Source organism: Oncorhynchus mykiss, chromosome 8, assembly GCF_013265735.2.
Source record: "Oncorhynchus mykiss isolate Arlee chromosome 8, USDA_OmykA_1.1, whole genome shotgun sequence".
NCBI lineage: Eukaryota > Metazoa > Chordata > Actinopteri > Salmoniformes > Salmonidae > Oncorhynchus > Oncorhynchus mykiss.
The window spans coordinates 48,524,476-48,545,923 of NC_048572.1; the positions used below are offsets into that span (position 1 = coordinate 48,524,476).

Genomic DNA, 21,448 nt, shown 5'->3' on the forward strand with positions numbered 1-21,448 from the left:
TTATAAATTTGCAAAAAATTCAAAAACAACACCGATTTAACTTTAAGCAATTAGTCTACTTAATTAACTCAGTCAGAACAAGGCAATAATAAATACTGGCTAACCCATAAGCTCTCCAGAACAATTATTGATTGTACCGTTATTAACCTTAGACAATGTAGAGGTTACAAGAAATGGCATAAAGCTGTTGAACTCTAGACAGAACATCAAGTCACTTTTTAACTCCTTTGACAATGCTAGACAAAACATTGAGCATCGTAACAGCACATTGAATAAACACCCAAGAGTGTTATCTGAGCAGACTCATAACAAAGGTTTCTTTAAACGAATGGGCAAGTTTTTTTCTCACAATGGGTCATTAAAACATGGCATGACACCTGCCATAACAATTTCTGACCAGGGTGTGTATGTTTATGACAAAATTACTTCACTGTCGCCACCACTGGCTCAGCCAACAGGAATGGACAATACAATGTATGATAAGATGCATGATCAACAGTTCATCTGTATGATCTCAAAGACAGACTGTAAACCTTATGAGCTAGAAACAGGACCATTTAACAGCGATCAATGCGTTAAACTGGAGGCAGAAATGTGCAAACAATTCAATAGATGACAATATGGTGGAAACAACGTAATGGCTTGATTTGATCTCTGGATGGCAGCAAAGAGTCATCAACTAGCAGGTAAAGTGACTATGGTCCAGTCCAGAAACAACCCCTTGCCTTATCCATGCACTTCGTGTAGATTTGAAAGAATGATATAGGTATAAGCAATATGGTAGGAGTTGCACGCGTCCTCCTTACAGATTAAGTTGTTTTTTTGAAATACTGGCTTATACCTATCCTTGGGCTTCTGAGTGGCGCAGAGGTATAAGACACTGCATCTCAGTGCTTGAGGCGTCACTACAGACTACCTGATTTGATTCCAGGCTGTATCACAACAGGCCGTGATTGGGAGTTCCATAGGGCGGCGCACAATTGGCCCAGTGTAGGCCGTCATTGTAAATAAGAATTTGTTCTTGACTGACTTGCCAAGTTAAAAGGTTAAATAAAGAAATCTGCTGTAAGTGCCTAGGGGGAACAGGGGCATACAATAGTAAATTATGCTACCATGGATGTTAAGTTAAACTGAGTCCAAACATTATATAGTACCATTGTTATAGGCTTACAGGCCTAGGATGCCAGCAAGCAGCAATTGCACCTCCAGGTCTAAGTCAGCTCCAAATTATGGTGATAAACATTACAAAGAGACTACGCTAAAACACACACAGAGCAGATGAAGAACCTTCAGGTCATAGCAACTGATGCTAGGCGAGGGCAAATCTTGAGCTACAAAAAAAGGACATGGCAATAAATAGTGTCAATAGATGCTACAGCAATTGCTATATGGCTGGAATTGGGCAAACGATGCAGAAACTCTAGCTTGATGCTTCAGTTAACGTTTTTCAATGTCAATGCATAAGATAGGAGCAGAAGACACATACCCAAATATGTGACGATGTACAAACTATAAAACGAATCGACAATTAACTTGAACACTTTTGTATAGTTTTTCTTGTAATTTTGCTCAATTTGGAAATAACATGTGACTCGTTTCAGGAAACTAGGCATATGTCACGCTTCACAGGAGGCATTTGAATGTAAACTTTGTTTTTATTCAAAATGCATTTTTTGGGCAGAAATGCCTTCTGGAACATGTGAACTTTCATGTGTCTTAATAACAAACTTCCATGCCATCTGTAAATACGAATACAATTGTTAAGTTACGAGCCTAGTTGTTTTAACCACGGAAAAAGGACAGGAATATTCCCGCTAGCCATGATTGGCTGAGATAATGGGTGGGCTGGACATGCCGAGAGATGAGTTCGGATTGGTCTGCCATGTAGCACACTTCTGTCTATAAGATGAGCTGGTCAGTATGTGTCGGCAAGCCTTTTTAATGCTGCTTTTTTGAAAGATATCACGTAGAAGAACTGCAGAAGTGTTTCTCTCCCTCCGAGTTTTGAAATCAGTGGAATGCCCGGTGGAATTAGAGAATGATAGCTAAAGAGTTGAACAAAATTCTGCCGTTTGATTGCAAATATGAAAAGGGAGTCGAAAAGAGAACACACAGAAGGCTGTTGTATAAAACACCTGCTCCAGATTACATCTTCAAACTAAAGGAACCATGGTATCCATGACAGAGGGGAGAAGCGTCCATCCATATATACAGGTAAAATAGTCTAGCTAGCTACAATTTCAGATTTCATACGTTTATAATTTTGTCAGAAATTAATTTTCATTTAAAGTTAAAGCGTAGTGTTAGCTAGTTGGCTGGCTAGCTAACGTTACATGTATGATCTGTGTAGTAATATTATCGTATCTCAGAGCCATTTGCATTGCTAGTTATAGCCTAATGTTAGCTAGATAACATTGAACCTGGTTGTTAGCTACCTGCAGATTCATGCAGGGCAGTAACGTTATGAGCTGGGATTATGGTTAATTGTTTAGCTAGCTACATGTCTAAACAAAAGACTCCACTATGCAGGTAACCATTTCACTGAACCTTCTGTATCCTGTGCATGTGACAAATAAACTCAGATTTGATATAGTGTGTGTTGACCAGAGACCAGAGTAATTTGAAGAACATGACCTGCACCAAAGTCAAATTAGGAAATAACGTTAGGCCAACGAGACAGTGTCCAAATCCTCGTCCAAGTTCTAAAATACATAAATGATGCTATTTTGGACAACCAGGCTGCTGATGTCATGCAGCCTGTAGTTTGTGTGTTTAAACTTAATGACAAGTTTGATGTCGGACGACAATAGAATGTTCATGTCACTGCGACAATTGTTGATAGATGTAGTATAAACCAGCATTTAGTCTTGAAATCTTTGGTTGTTTAGTACATGGCCTCATATGAATCCTTAAAGAGATGGGTGGGGCTAAGGCCTGAGAGGGTGTGATGCTGAATGGGTGTAGACAAAGAAGAGCTCTCCAGTAGGTTCTCAAAAGTGGGCTTACAAGTTTAGCAACATTCAAAGCAGTATTACTTTCCCATTGTTCCTCAACTGTATTGTATGATATTCCATTTTCTAGCTCAGAGTCTCTACTTTCACCCAATGTAAAAAAAAAAACACAATTTCAAATGTTGCTACACAAGACCGAATTGAGCTGGTCGGTCACCTATTTATTTTTGCCAATAAATATCAAGACTAAACAGAATAAGTTTAGAATGTAGTTTTTAAAGCCATAATTGTGAGGGTGTTTCTGCCCAGCGGCAACCCCATCAACTTGGTTTGGTATAAAGCTGTGGGATTGGTCTGCGGAAATTTAACTCAAATTCATGAATGGCCCTATGGATGCAAAGGCTGATAGTCATAGTTTGAACATATTTTGAATATGTTGCAACTTAAAATTGAGTTTTAGGAAGTTGGACGATGTCTGTCTGGTTAATGCACTGCAGGGGAATCTCACATGTGAACATGAGCGAAGACAAGTATGTATTAATACATGTGCCTTGACAAAGTATTTATGGATTTCTTCACATTTTATTGTTACAAAAGGGGATTCAAATAGGTTTGTCAACAATCCACACAAAATACTCTGTCAAAGTAAAAAGATTAAGAATTCATAACTAAATAGTTGTTAAATAAGTATTCAGACCCTTTTGATTAGGCTACCCTAAATTCAGAAGTAAAAATTGGCTTAAAGGTGCAATATGCAGAAATCCCTCAACCATTTCTGGTTTGCTAAAATTCTAACAGTTAGCCTAATTTCAGTTCATGTGACAAAACAATCCAGTGTAGAGAATCATTGTACCATCTAAACTGCTGTGAAATATCTTTTCAACAAGCAAAAATATTGCATTGTTTGAACTGGTGTAAAAAACTAAATTAAAAGATGCAAAAACAAAACTTAAGGGGTAGCAGAGAAATGGTGCACATAGAAAAGATCTACCGATTCTTAGAATTGCTTTCAATGATAATTACAGATCAATAACTTACATTTATATCACCCAAAAGTTACATATTGCAGCTTTAACAAATCGAACACATCACTGAGTAACTGCTTCCTTATTTTCAAGTATGGTGGTGGCTGCATCATGGTATTGGTATGCTTGACATTGGCAAATACTGGGGATTTTTTCAGGATAAAATAAACAGTCTGCTTTACACCAGAAACTGGAAAAGGAATTCACCTGTTAGCAGGACAATAACCTACAACAAAAGGCCAAATCTACAATGGAGTTCCTGAGTGGCCAAGCTGCAGTTTTGACTTAAATCTGCTTGAAATCTATGGCAACATTTGAAAATCAAATTTGACTGGTCGCATACACATATTTAGCAGATGTTATTGCAGGTGTAGCGAAAAGCCTGTGTTCCTAGCTCTAACAGTGCAGTAATATCTAGCAATACACAACAATCCAAAAGTAAAATAACAGAATTAAGAAATATATAAATATTAGGAGAAGCAATGTCAGAGGCCAGTGTGTGGGTGTGAGTGTATATATCTAGACACACACATATCATTCAAGAGTTGTAATTAATTTTTACCATTCTACATTGTAAAACAATAGTGAAGAGATCAAAACTATGAAAAAACACATATGGAATCATGTAGTAACCAAACATGCGTTAAACAAATCAAAACATACTTTATATTCTTCAAAGTAGCCACCCTTTGCCTTGACAGCTTTGCACACCCTTGGCATTCTCTCAACCAGCTTCACTTGGAATGCTTTTCACAAACAATTCAAAAGTTTGGGGTTACTCAGGAATTTCCTTGTTTTCGAAAGAAAATCAAAGAGTCCATTAAAATAACATCAAATTGATCAGAAATACAGTATAGACATTGTTAATGCTGTAAATGACTACTGTAGCTGTAAATGGCAAATATTTTATATAATATCTACATAGGCGAACAGAGGCCCATTATCAGCAACCACCACTCGTGTTCTCCAATGGCATGTTGTGTTAGCTAATCCAAGATTATCATTTTAAAAGGATAATTGATCATTAGAAAAACATTGTGCAATTATGTTAGCACAGCTGAAAACGGTTGTCCTGATTAAAGAAGCAATAAAACTGACCTTTAGACTAGTTGAGTATCTGGAGCATCAGCATTTGTGGGTTCGATTACAGGCTCAAAATCTACCTTCTGAAACTCGTCAGTCTATTCTTGTTCTGAGAAATGAAGGCTATTCCATGCGAGAAATTGCCAAGAAACTGAAGATCTCGTACAACGCTGTGTCCCTTCACAGAACAGAGCAAACTGTCTCTAACCAGAATAGAAAGAGTGGGAGGCCCCGGTGCACAACTGAGCAAGAGGACAAGTACATTAGAGTGAGAAACAGACGCCTCAAGTCCTCAACTGGCAGCTTCATTAAATAGTACCCACAAAACACCAGTCTCAACGTAAACAGTGAAGAGGCGACTCCGGGATGCTGGCTTTCTATCAAAATTTGTTTTTGGGCAGAAATGCCTTCTCGAACATGTGAACTTTCATGTGCCTTAATAACAAACATGTATGCCATCTGTAAATACAACTGTTAAAATTAAGAACCTAGTTGATTTAGCTACAGAAAAATACAGCAACATTCCCGCTAGCCATGATTGGTTGAGATAATGAGTGGGTTGGACTGGTCATTATGTCTAGGTAATCCTCTCAAACGCGGCTTTTTTTTTTATTGCCCCATGTAGCAAAACTGAATAAGCCTAATGTCAAGTTAAATTGTAGTGTTTGCTAGCTAACGTCAGCGGGCTGGCTCGCTAGCTAAAGTTACGTGTATGATCTTATTTGTATATCAGATCCGTTTGCTTGACTAATTATAGCCTAATGTTAGCTAGCTAACATTGAACCTAGTTTCTTAGCTACCTGCAGATTCATGGAGTTGGGATTATGGTTCATTGTTTACGTAGCTAGCTAGCTACATTTCAAAACAAAAAACACATCTGAGTGTGCCAGAGCGCAGAATAACTGATGAATTTACGAACGCTCAACCACCGTTGAATATGGCCGGTGTCAGTAAATGTCAGCAAATAAGCATTATTAAATTGTTGCCAGCAGCACAGTTAGTCACCAATGCTCTGGATAACATGAAAACAGCCTAACCAGCTCTGCTAGGGCGAGTAAAATGGTCAGAGTGGGGTGTTCTCTCATTATGTGTCTGAAAGTAGCTAGTAAGCTAGCCAATGTTAGCCAGTTAGCTTGGGTGCTTGACTGGCATTGTGAGGTCAGAACGCTCGGATCTACCCTAACTCCTCAGCCAGAGAGTCCAGTGAGCGCTTGAATACTCCAAGAGCCGAAACACTCCGAATTTACAAACAGACAATGACAGTCACCAATGCGCTGGATAACATAACAGCCTAACCAGCTCTGGTTGGGTAAGTAATGTTCAGTGGGCTGTTCTCCCATTTGTGTCTGGAAGTAGCTAGCAAGTTAGCTTGGGTGCCTGAATGCTTTTTTTAATTATATAAAAAAATAAAAAATAAACAGTATGTTGCTGATCTTGTGTATGGACCCTAAAATGTTTGGTATGAATATTAGTTCAGAACCTATGAACCTCAGCTATCATAGTTGTTGTATCGACTTCAAGTATGAATGGCATTAATGAAGCCAATGGATTGAGTAGAATAAAATAACTTTGTGTCAAGGATGCAAGTCCTATAAAAATGTACTGTAGTTATTACCACACATGAGATCCCCACATTGAATATATACTACTAAGGTGCGGTTCAGGTATGAATCTGAGATGTTCTTTTTCAGTCATATCCAATACTAGGTGTATCAAACTCCATTATTTGAATGATGCTTTGTCTGCATGTGTGCATTACAATTATACACTTCAGTGTTTACCACTCCTGCTCCATCAATGATTACACATGGTAACTATGTAATAGACTAGAATCATGATTTAAGTAAAGACTGACTTGTAATTCATATATACAGAAACAAAACAGTACACTACACTTCCTATGCATATCTAACCCTTCATCTGCATTAATCTGAGGACAAAGGATAGGTGTAGTATATCAATGAGATACTTCATTTCAACCAGTGGAGAATGTGAAACGCTTTATTGAAAGTTCATTATCCAGGTGTAATAAATACATAATACATGTTTTATAAATATTATAATTGTAATATTATATTACAATGAATGCATGTGAGACAGATTCCATGTACATCAAGGCAGGCAGAGGGGAAGAGAGAAAAATAACACAGAACAGTTTAATTACCTCTGGTTATGGACAGTTTTGCCAGCCTGTTTCTCGGACAGTGAACATACATCTGGCAATATCTACATTTTCAACCCCTTGATCAGCTCGCACTCTGAAAGTAAAGAAAAGTTATTTTTTTGTAGATATGAAAACAATAACTGAGATATGACCGTTCAATCTAAAGCAGCAGATGTCATTTTCAGGATACGTCAATACAGCACGGAAAGCTTAACACCAGACTGGTATTGTGGTTGTTCATTATGTGATGGGAAATATGCAATATGCATACAAAATAATATACTTACCTTCCTTGAAAATGTAATCAATACTGCCCAAGATGACAATGTTGTATCTTGAAAAAAAGCATTGGAATTAAAAGTGAAATGTTTAACCTATTAATCTGCTTCATTATTTATGTATTACCAGTTGATCAAGAACTCCAATTTCATACATCATTGAACATTTGTCTACGAATAATTAATAAATAACTTCTTAGATTTGATGGAGACATTATACATCTTAGTACCTTATACATGCATGATTTGTATCAGTGTGGACGAGAGACAGGGGAGCAGGAACAGAGTATTTTTGCCACGCAATGCAATGAAGCTGGATCATTCTGGCAATGATACCTGCACCATCTACACGCTGCAAAGACTCCGTAACTCTTCGCCATTGTACACGATAGCCCATTGCTTGGAGACTTCCTTTGACCGTTTTTAAAGCCCCCATGAGGCATCCTGGCCTTCATGGCCCTGACTTTCTGGTCTAACTCTTCATCTGACATATCAGAATAGTATTATTTGACAGACAGTGTTCTTTCATCCTTCTGTTAAAAAAAGCTAACCGTTACAGTCATAAAATATAATTACATATCAACTATGAAACAAATAGGACATGGCCTGCTTACGAGTTGCAATGAAAGAAAGTTAGATTAATTCACCTGAAAAAGGCGAGAATAGGCGTTCGAAGCTAAATGTTTTTGGTTAGCTTGAGAATAATAATTGCATGATCTATCATTCAACGTTTGCATGCATTGGACGGAAGAACGCCCAGTACTGCTTACCTGAGATGCCATCATCACATAGTCCTTCGTAGGTGTCCGCTATGACTTCCTTTGTGTCGGAAAGAAAGGCTGAACAGTTTTGGTGGTAGCCAAACTGACACTCAAAAAATTGCTAAAATGGAGGGTGGTTGATAACGAAATTAAATTGGAGTTTTGTTTTCAAATACATTTTTTGTTCTCGAAATATTTTGTGAATAAAATGGATAAAGTTTTGCGCTCTATTACAAAATATTTGTTAGCCTCGTTTTTGCTTTCAGAACAATTTTTTGATTGAAAATAAAACTTTTGCTCTCAACAAGACACAAATGTACCTCCATAGCATATAACAATTTGCCTGTGAATAACCAGACCTTCATACAAACCTGCTACGCAGAATTCTTGATGCACAACCGAAGGTGCTGCCATATCCTGCCAGCAGACCCAAAAGCAAGCCACTCAGGCGGAGAATGACGCGTGGAAAAGTGCGAGGAACGTGATGGGAGTAACAACCATTTGTTGCAAGTTGGGGAGGGGGGCTAATAGCTGAACAATAGACTATTCAACCTTTACTAAAGAACAGCCTAATAGCCGAGATATGTGTGAAGAAAAAAAACGTCCCATCACAGACCAAACAACGCTCTCCAAAATCAACCATCGGGCGCAGGCTTCGTAAAGGTTCTCTCCAATCTAGCCCTGATGTCTTGCCATCCGAAATGGGCATCAGTCTAATACCGCAGTTCACAGCTGAAGCACGAGCAGGTAACAGTAGACATAAAGGGACAGGTGGAGAGAACCGGGAAACCAATGACAACTGCAGAAAAGGGCAAAATTCTGCTAGCTATGGAACTGCGGTTGAAAACTGAACTATTAAATGTAATTTCAAAAACGTGTGACGATGAACAAGCACAAAATCTTCAACAAAATCGTCTTCTACAGGAACAAAATCATATGCTACAGGAATAACTCGATATAGCCAAAACTAAATACGATGATGTCCACACCAAACTAGATAAATCTGACGAGTTATCTACAAACAGGCGCGCTCAGCCTGATAACATTCAGGCAGTTTTGTTGAACGTTACTCAAAGTAACAAGGTTCTACTCAAAATGCTGCAGACCAAAGACAATCAGTTAACAGGTGCATGTTTATCAGTAATTGGAAGAATCAATTTCATAAATTCATAAAGCGCTGCTTATTAATCACAAACCAACAAATATTTGTAACATAATCCACATCAATCACAGCCAAATCTTTTGTGTAGCTCTTATATACTATTTTAGACCCAGCTTGTGGAACTTCGGCTTTCCTGGATAAAGCCACTATATTGTGATCATGTGGATGATCATCTTCTTGTAGTGTTTGTAAACACCCTGGTAGGTTGATTAATAATCTGAATCCGATTACAGGTACTGGTTACAGTGAAAAGCTTTCTCTTGAGCAGACAGCTTGATGAAAACCAGTCAATACTCAGGTCCCCAAGAAAGTAGATACCTCTGTTTACATCACATACGGCAGGGTTCCCCAACTGGTGACACGCATGACAAATTTGGCATGCGTGTTTTGTATTTATTTTTCCATTGTGGAAATGAGCTCGTAGTAATTTGAATTTTGAAAATCTGTTCCCAAGTATTCCCACGCATAAAAGAGACGTGATCGTATACAAATGTAAGCTAGGTTTAAAATGACTTTTAGTCAAACATATCTGTTTGGGGTTCTTGTAGTTAATTTGCAGCATCCAAATTATTTGTAATTATAAGGTGGATGGTTCGAGCCCTGAATGCTGATTGGCTGACATCAGTAGTATGTCAGACCATATACAAAACAATTATTTGTACTCTTCTAATTACGTTGGTAACCAGTTCTGCAAAAACAGTCAGGTTTTTAGTACAAAATTATCAATTTTATTATACAGTATACATTCATTATACAGTATACAGTGCCTACACATTGATAGGCTATATACACACCTTTTCTTTTTTAATATCAAATGCTCTGAAACCAAAACACCTTTAGTTTTGGTGATCTCTCAGCTCCAGCTCATTTTCAAGTCCTCTGGTGGTTACAGTCCTAATCCTGGAACGGGTAGCACCATAGAAAGAAGCTGGCTTGATGAAAACGTCCATTTCGTCTGTTCTCTTTGGTCGTAATGTGATTTTTTTTATTTATTTAACAGCTCGTTTTTGAATGGTAACTGTGTCAAGGGTGGTGTTTTGGGGGGGGGGGGAGGAAAGGCGTGACTTTCAGGTTACAATAGGCTATAAGTATACAGCAGATTGTCCTCACTTTGATTATACTGTAGCACCGTGACCAGGATCTCTGTTCATTTAAGTGAGCAGATTAGTGCTTTCAGGAGGAACGGAAAATCTACTGTAGACATTTTTTTTTAAACTGGTAGACTTGGGGATTTGTGTCGCGGACAGTGCTATTCGCAAACACTATCCTCAGATGCCTGTTTTACGCCGAACTCGAAAGACCAGGAAGATGAACAGGTACAGTAGGCTACGATACTTTAATGTAGGCCTAATAATACAAAAAATGCTTAAATAAATCGACTGCTCGTCTTTAATGTATGCTGCACATTTTCACATTGTATTTCATTTCAATAGAGACTATTCAAGCCATCGACTCCCTGATGAATGAAGATAACGAACGATCAGCTAAGGCAATCTGTAATCAACTGGCATCTCGGCACGACATCAACATCATTCTAATTACAGTAAGAAGACAGTTGATGAAACTTGCGTGGACTTACGGAAAGGCTCGGTAAGAAATTATATATATAAAAATAAATATCAGAACATTAACCACGTGTGTTCTTTCGCTTGTTTTGTACTGTTCTGTAGTTTTGACCCAATGATTAATCTGACAAACAAAGAACTTTGCGTCCTGCAGGCCCAGGCAGACAATAACCCTAAACACACTGCCGCCCGGGTTTGCGTTGCAAATGACGGCATACACTGGGTCAAGACGCCAGCAGAGTAGGTAGACCAATATGTAGTAAAATAAAAGCCCTACAACAACTTTGGTAGGCCTACAGTATATCTAAAAAAAAATTTTTTCATCTCTACATGTAGATGTCAAATGTTACTATGGAATACTGAAGTATAATTACAAGAATTTCATAAGTGTCAAAGGCTTTTATTGACAATTACATGAAGTTGATGCAAAGAGTCAAGTGTTGACCCGTCTTTCTCAAAACCTCTGCAATCCGCTCTGGCATGCTGTCAATTAACTTCTGGGCCACATCCTGACTGATGGCAGCCCATTCTTTCATAATCAATGCTTGGAGTTTGTCAGAATGTGTGGGATTTTGTTTGTCCACCAGCCTTCTTGAGGATTGACCACAAGCTCTCAATGGGATTACGGTCTGGGGATCTTTCATGGCCATGGACAAAAAATATTGATGTTTTGTTCCCCAAGCCACTTAGTTATCACTTTTGCCTTATGGCAAGGTGCTCCATCATGCTGGAAAAGGCATTGTTCATCACTAAACTGTTCCTGGATGGTTGGGAGAAGTCGCTCTCGGAGGATGTGTTGGTACCATTCTTTATTCAAGGCTGTGTTCTTAAAATTGTGAGTGAGCCCACTCGATTGGCTGAGAAGCAACCCCACACATGGTCTCAGGATGCTTTACACTGTTGGCATGACACAGGACTGATGGTAGCGCTCACCTTGTCTTCTCCGGACAAGCTTTTTCCAGATGCCCCAAACAATCGGAAAGGGGATTCAAAGAAAATTACTTTACCCCAATCCCCAGCAGTCCAATCCTGGTACCTTTTGCAGAATATCAGTCTGTCGCTGATGTTTTTCTTGGAGACAAGTGGCTTCTTTGCTGCCCTTCTTGACACCAGGCCATCTACCAAAGGTTTTCGCCTCACTGTGCGTGCAGATGTACTCACACCTGCCTGCTGCCATTCCTGAGCAAGCTCTGTACTGGTGGTGTCCCGATCCCGCAGCTGAATCAACTTTAGGAGACGGTCCTGGCGCTTGCTGGACTTTCTTGGGTGCCTTGAAGCTTACTTCACAACAATTGAACCGCTCTCCTTGAAGATCCGATAAATGGTTGATTTAGGTGCAATCTTACTGGCAGCAATATCCTTGCCTGTGAAGCCCTTTTTGTGCAAAGCAATGATGGCGGCAAGTGTTTCCTTGTAGGTAACCATGGTTGACAGAGGAAGAACAATGATTCCAAGCACCACCCTCCTTTTGAAGCTTAATCAGCATGACAGAATGATCTCCAGCCTTGTCCTCGTCAACACTCACACCTGTGTTAACGAGAGAATCACTGACATGTCAGCTGGTCCTTTTGTGGCAGGGCTGAAATACAGTGGAAATGTTTTTTGGGATTCAGTTCATTTGCATGGCAATTAATTGCAATGCATCTGATTACTCTTCATAACATTCTGGAATATATGCAAATTGCCATCATACAAACTGAGGCAGAAACTTTTGGCCACAACTGTAAATTGATCATCTCAGCAAGGTTTTACCTGTGGTCGTGGAGCGGAGTGGAAGTGCGACTAAAATGTAGTTTATAAAAACATCCGCATTTCTGTACATTCTGATTCTGAACATCAAATACCAAGATGGCATAGCAGTCAGAAGTCCTTTGTCCTCGTCTTATCGTGTCCCGTGTGTGTATATATACACACGTGTGTGTGTGTGTGTGTGTGTGTGATGATTTAGGTGCAATCTTACTGGCAGCAATATCCTTGCCTGTGAAGCCCTTTTTATGCAAAGCAATGATGGCGGCTGCTCAAAAAAATAAAGGGAACACTTAAACACCACAATGTAACTCCAAGTCAATCACACTTCTGTAAAATCAAACTGTCAATCTATCAAACTGACAATACATTTCACATGCTGTTGTGCAAATGGAATAGACAACAGGTGGAAATTATAGGCAATTAGCAAGACACCCCCAATAAAGGTGTGGTTCTGCCGGTGGGGACTACAGACCACTTCTCAGTTCCTATGCTTCCTGGCTGATGTTTTGGTCACTTTTGAATGCTGGCGGTGCTTTCACTCTAGTGGTAGCATGAGACGGAGTCTACAACCCACACAAGTGGCTCAGGTAGTGCAGCTCATCCAGGATGGCACATCAATGCGAGCTGTGGCAAGAAGGTTTGCTTTGTCTGTCAGCATAGTGTCCAAAGCATGGAGGCGCTACCAGGAGACAGGCCAGTACATCAGGAGACGAGGAGGAGGCCGTAGGAGGGCAACAACCCAGCAGCAGGACCACTACCTCCGCCTTTGTGCAAGGAGAAGCAGGAGGAGCACTGCCAGAGCCCTGCAATATGACCTCCAGCAGGCCACAAATATGCATGTGTCTGCTCAAACGGTCAGAAACAGACTCCATGAGGGTAGTATGAGGGCCGGACGTCCACAGGTGGGGGTTGTGCTTACAACCAAACACCGTGCAGGACGTTTGGCATTTGCCAGAGAACACCAAGATTGGCAAATTCCCCACTGGCGCCCTGAGCTCTTCACAGATGAAAGCAGGTTCACACTGAGCACATGTGACAGACGTGACAGAGTCTCGAGACGCCGTGGAGAACGTTCTGCTGCCTGCAACATCATCCAGTGTGACCGATTTGGCGGTGGGTCAGTCATGGTGTGGGGTGGCATTTCTTTGGGGGGCCTCCATGTGCTCGTCAGAGGTAGCCTGACTGCCATTAGGTACCGAGATGAGATCCTCAGACCCCTTGTGAGACCATATGCTGGTGCGGTTGGCCCTGAGTTCCTCCTAATGCAAGACAATGCTAGACCTCATGTGGCTGGAGTGTGTCAGCAGTTCCTGCAAGAGGAAGGCATTGATGCTATGGACTGGCCCGCCCGTTCCCCAGACCTTAATCCAATTGAGCACATCTGGGACATCATGTCTCGCTCCATCCACCAACGCCACGTTGCACCACAGACTGTCCAGGAGTTGGCGGATGCTTTAGTCCAGGTCTAGGAGGAGATCCCTCAGGAGACCATCCGCCACCTCATCAGGAGCATGCCCAGGCGTTGTAGGGAGGTCATACAGGCAAGTGGAGGCCACACACACAGCCTCATTTTGACTTGTTTTAAGGACATTACATCAAAGTTGGATCAGCCTGTAGTGTGGTTTTCCACTTTAATTTTGAGTGTGACTCCAAATCTAGACCTCCATGGGTTGATCAATTTGATTTCCATTGATAATTTGTGTGATTTTGTTGTCAGCACATTCAACTATGTAAAGAAAAAAGTATTTAATAAGAATATTTCATTCATTCAGATCTAGAATGTGTTATTTTAGTGTTCCCTTTATTTTTTTGAGCAGTTTATATATATATATACACAGTTATTTTATATAGGTCTAGGCTCAGAAGAACTAGACTCCAATTAAGCCCTCGTTGTTTGTAAAGTCAAATTCAAATGAAGATTATTGTTGAAATGAATTGCTCGACTGGTGTAGGTTATCGCCATCTGCTGATGTGCAACACTTGCATTACAAGCTGGCAATATTTCCAGTACCAGCCTACCCCGGCTAATGAAGGCCTAACCCGGCCAAACCCGCTGGGCCAATTGTGCGCCGCCCTATGGCACTCCCAATCACGGTCGGATGTGATACATCCTGAATTTGAACCATAGATATACAGTTGAAGTCAGAAGTTTACATACATAAAAAATTGTTTTTCAATCACAACACAAATTTCTTGTTAACAAACTATAGTTTTGGCAAGTCGGTTAGAACATCTACTTTGTGCATGGCAAGTAATTTTTCCAGCAATTGTTAACAGACAGATTATTTCACAGTATCACAATTCCAGTGGGTCAGAAGTGTACATACACTAAATTGACTGTGCCGTTAAACTTAGAAAATTCCAGAAAATTATGTCATGGATTTAGAATCTTCTGATAGGCTAATTGACATCATTGAGTCAATTGGAGGTGTACCGGTGGATGTATGACAAGGCCTCTCTTCAAACTCTTTGCTTGACATCATGGGAAAATCAAAAGAACTCCACAAGTCTGGTTCATCCTTGGGAGCAATTTCCAAACGCCTGAGAATGTACCACATTCATCTGTATGCAAGTATAAACACCATGGGACCACGCAGCCGTCATACCGCTCAGGAAGGAGAAGCGTTCTGTCTCCTAGAGATGAACGTACTTTGGTGCGAAAAGTGCAAATCAATCCCAGAACAGCAGCAAAGGACCTTGTGAAGATGCCGGAGGAAACCGGTACAAAAGTATATATCCACTGTAAAACGAGTCCTATATTGACATAACCTGAAAGGCCACTCAGCAAAGGAAGAAGCCAATGCTCCAAAACCGAGATTAAAAAAGCAAGACTACGGTTTGCAACTGCACATGGGGACAACTATTTTACTTTTTGGAGAAATGTCCTCTGGTCTGATGAAACAAAAATAGAACTGTTTGGCAATAAAGACCATCGTTGTGTTTGGAGGAAAAGGGGGGCGGCTTGCAAGCCGAACACCACCATCCCAAACGTAAAGCACAGGGATGGCAGCATCATGTTGTGGGGGTGCTCTTGCTTTGCTGCAAGAGGGACTGGTGAACTTCACAAACTAGATAGCTTCATGAAGAACAAATATTATGTGGATATATTGAAGCAACATCTCAAAACATCAGTCAGGAAGTTAATGCTTGGTCGCAAATGGGTCTTCCAAATGGACAATGACCCCAAGCACACTTCCAAAGTTGTGGCAAAATGGCTTAAGGACAACAAAGTCTTGGAGTGGCCATCACAGAGCCCTGACCTCAATCCTGTAGAAAAATTGTGGGCAGAACTGAAAAAGCATGTGCGAGCAAGGAGGCCTACAAACCTGACTCAGTTACATCAGCTCTGACAGGAGGAATGGACCAAAATTCCCCCAACTTATTGTGGGAAGCTTGTGGAAGGCTACCCAAAACATTTGACCCAAGTTAAACAATTTAAAGGCAATGCTACCAAATACTAATTGAGTGTATGTAAACTTATGATCCACTGGGAATGTGATTAAAGAAAAAAAGCTGAAATAAATAATTCTCTCTACTATTATTCTGACATTTCACATTCTTAAAATATAGTGGTGATCCTAACTGACCTAAGACAGGGAATTTTTACTAGGATTGAATGTCAGGAATTGTGAAAAACTGAGTTTAAATGTATTTGGCTAAGGTGTATGTAAACTTATATTATTTTTTTCAGAACATTAACCGTGTGTAGGTAGATACATGTGGAAAGATGGATACAAATGATTTGTTGCAAGTTGCGGAGGGGGGTTTCACACCTAGCTCGGCTATTAGTTCTTTACTAAAGGTTGAATAGTCTATTGTTTTGCTAGTAGCCCATCCTGCTACGCTTGTGAAAAACTAATAATGCTTTTTCCCTCTTTCCACAAGATTCCAATAGATAGTGTTTTCCGCCACAATCGGATCCAACCCCAATTAATACATTTGGGCACAGGGTTCGAAACCTGCTCCCTGCTTGTTTCATTAAATTATTATGCAGGTCTCAGGGCAAATAGTCTGGATTGTTACTCCCATCTCATACCTCGCTCCCTTCCACGTGTCAATCAGCACACTTGTGGGCGTGCTTGCAGGATATACTTTTTTTATTCTGTAAATATGAATTACTAAATCATGTTTCTAGTCTATTGTATAGTTACAATGTGTAATAATTGATTTCCCAGGAGAAGGAGTGGTAAACACTGTTGAAGTGTATAATTGTAATATATACATGCAGATACAGCATCATTCACAGAATGGAGTTTGATACGCCTGGTATTGGATATGACAGGGGGAAAAAACAAGCAAAATAGCGGTTTCTGTAAATTAAATTTATGACCAAAAAATATGCACTAATGTTTGTCTGACATATTCCTCTCAATTTTTTTTGCATGACTCGTTATGTTATAACTACTTACATTTACCTCCCCGTAATGTTTTATCAGCCATCTTAGCTGAAGAAAGTCACCAGGGAGAGGTGGCTCGCAACAAATTCATCATTGGAACCACTGATTGGTCATTAAAACCTTGGGACCCAAATGCATAATGAGTGCTCTAACTCCCCCTAGTGGTGGTCTGGAGCAGTGAAGCAATGACAAGGGGTACCTCTTAAGTCCCAAGATGTAAACTCGCAACTTTTAAAAGAGGAACCACTGTACAGATAGTAGCGGTTCCAGCAACTGATGCCAATCGCATCACAGGATCAAAGTAACTTAAGTTTTTCAATATACTTCCCAAACAAACCGAGCTCTCCCTCGTTACACAGGTAGTGAAGTGTTGTGCCATTAGACGTACCCAAGAAGACTCACAGCTGTAATCGATGTCAAAAGGTGTTCTAACATGTACTGACTCAGAGCTATACTCATGCAATTACTATTTTAGTTATTTAATTAGTCTTAATCTTTAAAAAATATTTGCATTTTTCTTCCACTGACAGTTGTGTAGATTGTTGACAAAAAAATGACAATTAAATACATTTTAATTCCACTTCGTAACACAAAATGTGATGAAATCCAAGGGACTAAATACTTTTGCAAGGCACCATGTGTGATTGTGATTTTTGTACACAGTTTAACAATGAAGCGAATGAGGGCAATATGGGGAACGTACTGAATTATAAAATTCTCTCCCATCCTCCTTTTGTATGAAAATGCATTTAATGTATGTGAAATTGTTTGTGAATGAATAGGAATGCAAAATAAATAAACAAGTGTGGGAAAGTGTGTGTGTGTGTGTCCGCCGTGTGAAGGTGTCCATCCTACCTTCATGGGTGAGATGTGCGCGTGGGCCACGTAGCCGTGGACATTCTCAATCTGGGAAAGGTTCTTCTCGGCCACCTGGACCAGCTCGGGGCTAGGGACCTCGTCAGTGAGCTGGGGGGAGCTCTGCACCTGGGGGGATGTTTCCTCATCGTGGTGCCTGTATTTCTGGAGGGGCAGGGTAGAGCAGAGTAAGTGGATGTTGGACAATATATACAACAAATGCCCATTGTAGGTATCAGATGAGGATGGCAAGCATGTGACTGCAATCGATAACCTGAGGCTGATCAGTTAGGTGAGCTTATAAGGCCGACCAGTGAGGTTAACCTTTGAGGCAGATCAGTAATATTGGTCAATGCAAAGCCTGATGTTCAATCATGACAGTGAGATTAACAGACGCTGCAAATTAGTACAGTCCAAAATATCCAATTGCGTTCAACAGATTAGTCTGTAGTTTAAATACATTTACACTGCATTTAGAAAGTATTCAGACCCCTTGAATTTGTACACATTTTGTTAAATTATAGCTTTATTCTAAAATTGATTATAAATATATATTTTTAATCAATCTACGGACAATTCAATTTTTTAGCAATTTTATAAAAAATCTGAAACATTTACATAAGTATTCAGACCCTTAAGTACTTTGTTGAAGCACCTTTGACAGCGATTACAGTCTAGAGTCGTCTTGGGTAAGACGCTACAAGCTTGGCACACCTGTATTTCGGGAGTTTCTCTCATTCTTCAAATCAAATGTTATTTGTCACATACACATGGTGTGTGTGTGTAGCGAAATGATTGTGCTTCTAGTTCCGACAATGCAGTAATAACCAATGAGTAATCTAGCTAACAATTCCAAAACTACTACCTTATACACACACAAGTGTAAAGGGATAAAGAATATGTACATAAAGATATATGAATGAGTGATGGTACAGAGCGGCATAGGCAAGATGCAGTAGATGGTATCGAGTACAGTATATACACACATATGAGATGAGTATGTAAACAAAGCGGCATAGTTTAGTGGCTAGTGATACATGTATTACATAAAGATGCAGTAGATGATAGAGTACAGTATATACGTATACATATGAGATAAATAATGTAGGGTATGTTAACATTATACACTGCTCAAAAAAATAAAGGGAACACTTAAACAACACAATGTAACTCCAAGTCAATCACACTTCTGTGAAATCAAACTGTCCACTTAGGAAGCAACACTGATTGACAATAAATGTCACATGCTGTTGTGCAAATGGAATAGACAACAGGTGGAAATTATAGGCAATTAGCAAGACACCCCCAATAAAGGAGTGGTTCTGCAGGTGGGGACCACAGACCACTTCTCAGTTCCTATGCTTCCTGGCTGATGTTTTGGTCACTTTTGAATGCTAGCGGTGCTTTCACTCTAGTGGTAGCATGAAACGGAGTCTACAACCCACACAAGTGGCTCAGGTAGTGCAGCTCATCCAGGATGGCACATCAATGCGAGCTGTGGCAAGGTGGTTTGCTTTGTCTGTCAGCATAGTGTCCAGAGCATGGATGCGCTACCAGGAGACAGGCCAGTACATCAGGGAGACGTGGAGGAGGCCGTAGGAGGGCAACAACCCAGCAGCAGGACCGCTACCACCGCCTTTGTGCAAGGAGGAGCACTGCCAGAGCCCTGCAAAATGACCTCCAGCAGGCCACAAATGTGCATGTCTCTGCTCAAACAATCAGAAACAGACTCCATGAGGGTGGTATGAGGGCCCGATGTCCACAGGTGGGGGTTGTGCTTACAGCCCAACACCGTGCAGGACGTTTGGCATTTGCCAGAGAACACCAAGATTGGCAAATTCGCCACTGGCGCCCTCCTGTGCTCTTCACAGATGAAAGCAGGTTCACACGTGACAGTCTGGAGATGCCGTGGAGAACGTTCTGCTGCCTGCAACATCCTCCAGCATGACCGGTTTGGCAGTGGGTCAGTCATGGTGTGGGGTGGCATTTCTTTGGGGGGCCACACAGCCCTCCATGTGCTCGCCAGAGGTAGCCTGACTGCCATTAGGTACCGAGATGAGATCCTCAGACCCCTTGTGAGACCATATGCTGGTGCGGTTGGCCCTGGGTTCCTCCTAATGCAAGACAATGCTAGACCTCATGTGGCTGGAGTGTGTCAGCAGTTCCTGCAAGAGGAAGGCATTGATGCTATGGACTGGCCCGCCCGTTCCCCAGACCTGAATCCAATTGATCACATCTGGGACATCATGTCTCGCTCCATCCACCAACGCCACGTTGCACCACAGACTGTCCAGGAGTTGGCGGATGCTTTAGTCCAGATCTGGGAGGAGATCCCTCAGGAGACCATCCGCCACCTCATCAGGAGCATGCCCAGGCGTTGTAGGGAGGTCATACAGGCACGTGGAGGCCACACACACTACTGAGCCTCATTTTGACTTGTTTTAAGGACATTACATCAAAGTTGGATCAGCCTGTAGTGTGGTTTTCCACTTTAATTTTGAGTGCGACTCCAAATCCAGACCTCCATGGGTTGATCAATTTGATTTCCATTGATCATTTTTGTGTGATTTTGTTGTCAGCACATTCAACTATGTAAAGAGAAAAGTATTTAATAAGAATATTTAATTCATTCAGATCTAGGATGTGTTATTTTAGTGTTCCCTTTCTTTTTTTGAGCAGTGTATTAAGTATCATTGTTTAAAGTGGCTAGTGATATTTTACATCAATTCCCATTATTAAAGTGGCTGGAGTTCTCCAACCTGCCAAGCTTTGTCAGGTTGGATGGGGAGCGTTGCTGCAAAGCTATTTTCGGGTCTCTCCAGAGATGTCCGATTGGGTTCAAGTCCGGGCTTTGGCTGGGTCACTCAATGACATTCAGAGACTTGTCCCAAAAACACTCCTGCGATGTCTTGGCTGTGTGCTTAGGGTTGTTGTCCTGTTGGAAAGTGAACCTCCGCCCTAGTCTGAGGTCCTGAGCTCAATTTCGTGTCTCATAGCAAAGGGTCTGAATACTTATGTAAATGAGGCATCTAAAAACTGTTTTCGGTTTATCATTATGGGGTTGTGTGTAGATAGTTGAGAAAATAGACATTTAATCAATTTTAGAATAACGTAACAAAATATGGAAGTCAATGGGTCTGAATACTTTCTGAATGCACTGTACAATTATCCATGTAGAGTGGATTGATAATACATGGATAAATGGCAATCAATATACAGCAAAAAAATGTTTTGCTAGAGAATGCACAAGGCTTGAAAATAGCCCCAGACTTGACTTCCTCACTACAAATACATGACTGTGGGGCAGAAAAACTATTGGAGTGAGCAAAATGGATGAAGATGGTTGACACCGTAGAAAAACGTTGGGTGGCAAAAGCTCACAGCTCACTAACATCTATAGAGGATGGGAACAAAACATGTACACAACAACGAGGACTGTGCGCTTACGATCTACACGG

At 40.7% G+C, this 21,448-nt stretch overlaps 1 protein-coding gene and 1 long non-coding RNA gene across 26 annotated transcripts in view; both read right to left on the minus strand.

Moving 5' to 3' along the window:
* Positions 1 to 21,448, minus strand: part of dlg1l (discs, large (Drosophila) homolog 1, like) — a 260,585-nt gene that overhangs the window by 168,472 nt on the left and 70,665 nt on the right. For all 25 annotated transcript variants that reach the window (XM_021612710.2, XM_021612715.2, XM_021612716.2 and 22 more), the window contains exon 4: positions 17,991 to 18,155. In XM_021612710.2, the coding sequence (XP_021468385.2) occupies positions 17,991 to 18,155 (165 nt within the window). The remainder of the gene's footprint in view (positions 1 to 17,990; positions 18,156 to 21,448) is intronic.
* LOC118965521 lies at positions 7,047 to 12,151 on the minus strand. Its single transcript, XR_005052888.1, has 3 exons — positions 7,732 to 12,151; positions 7,511 to 7,557; positions 7,047 to 7,317 (listed from the first exon to the last, which is right to left on the minus strand). It is a non-coding gene; the product is annotated as an uncharacterized LOC118965521 (long non-coding RNA).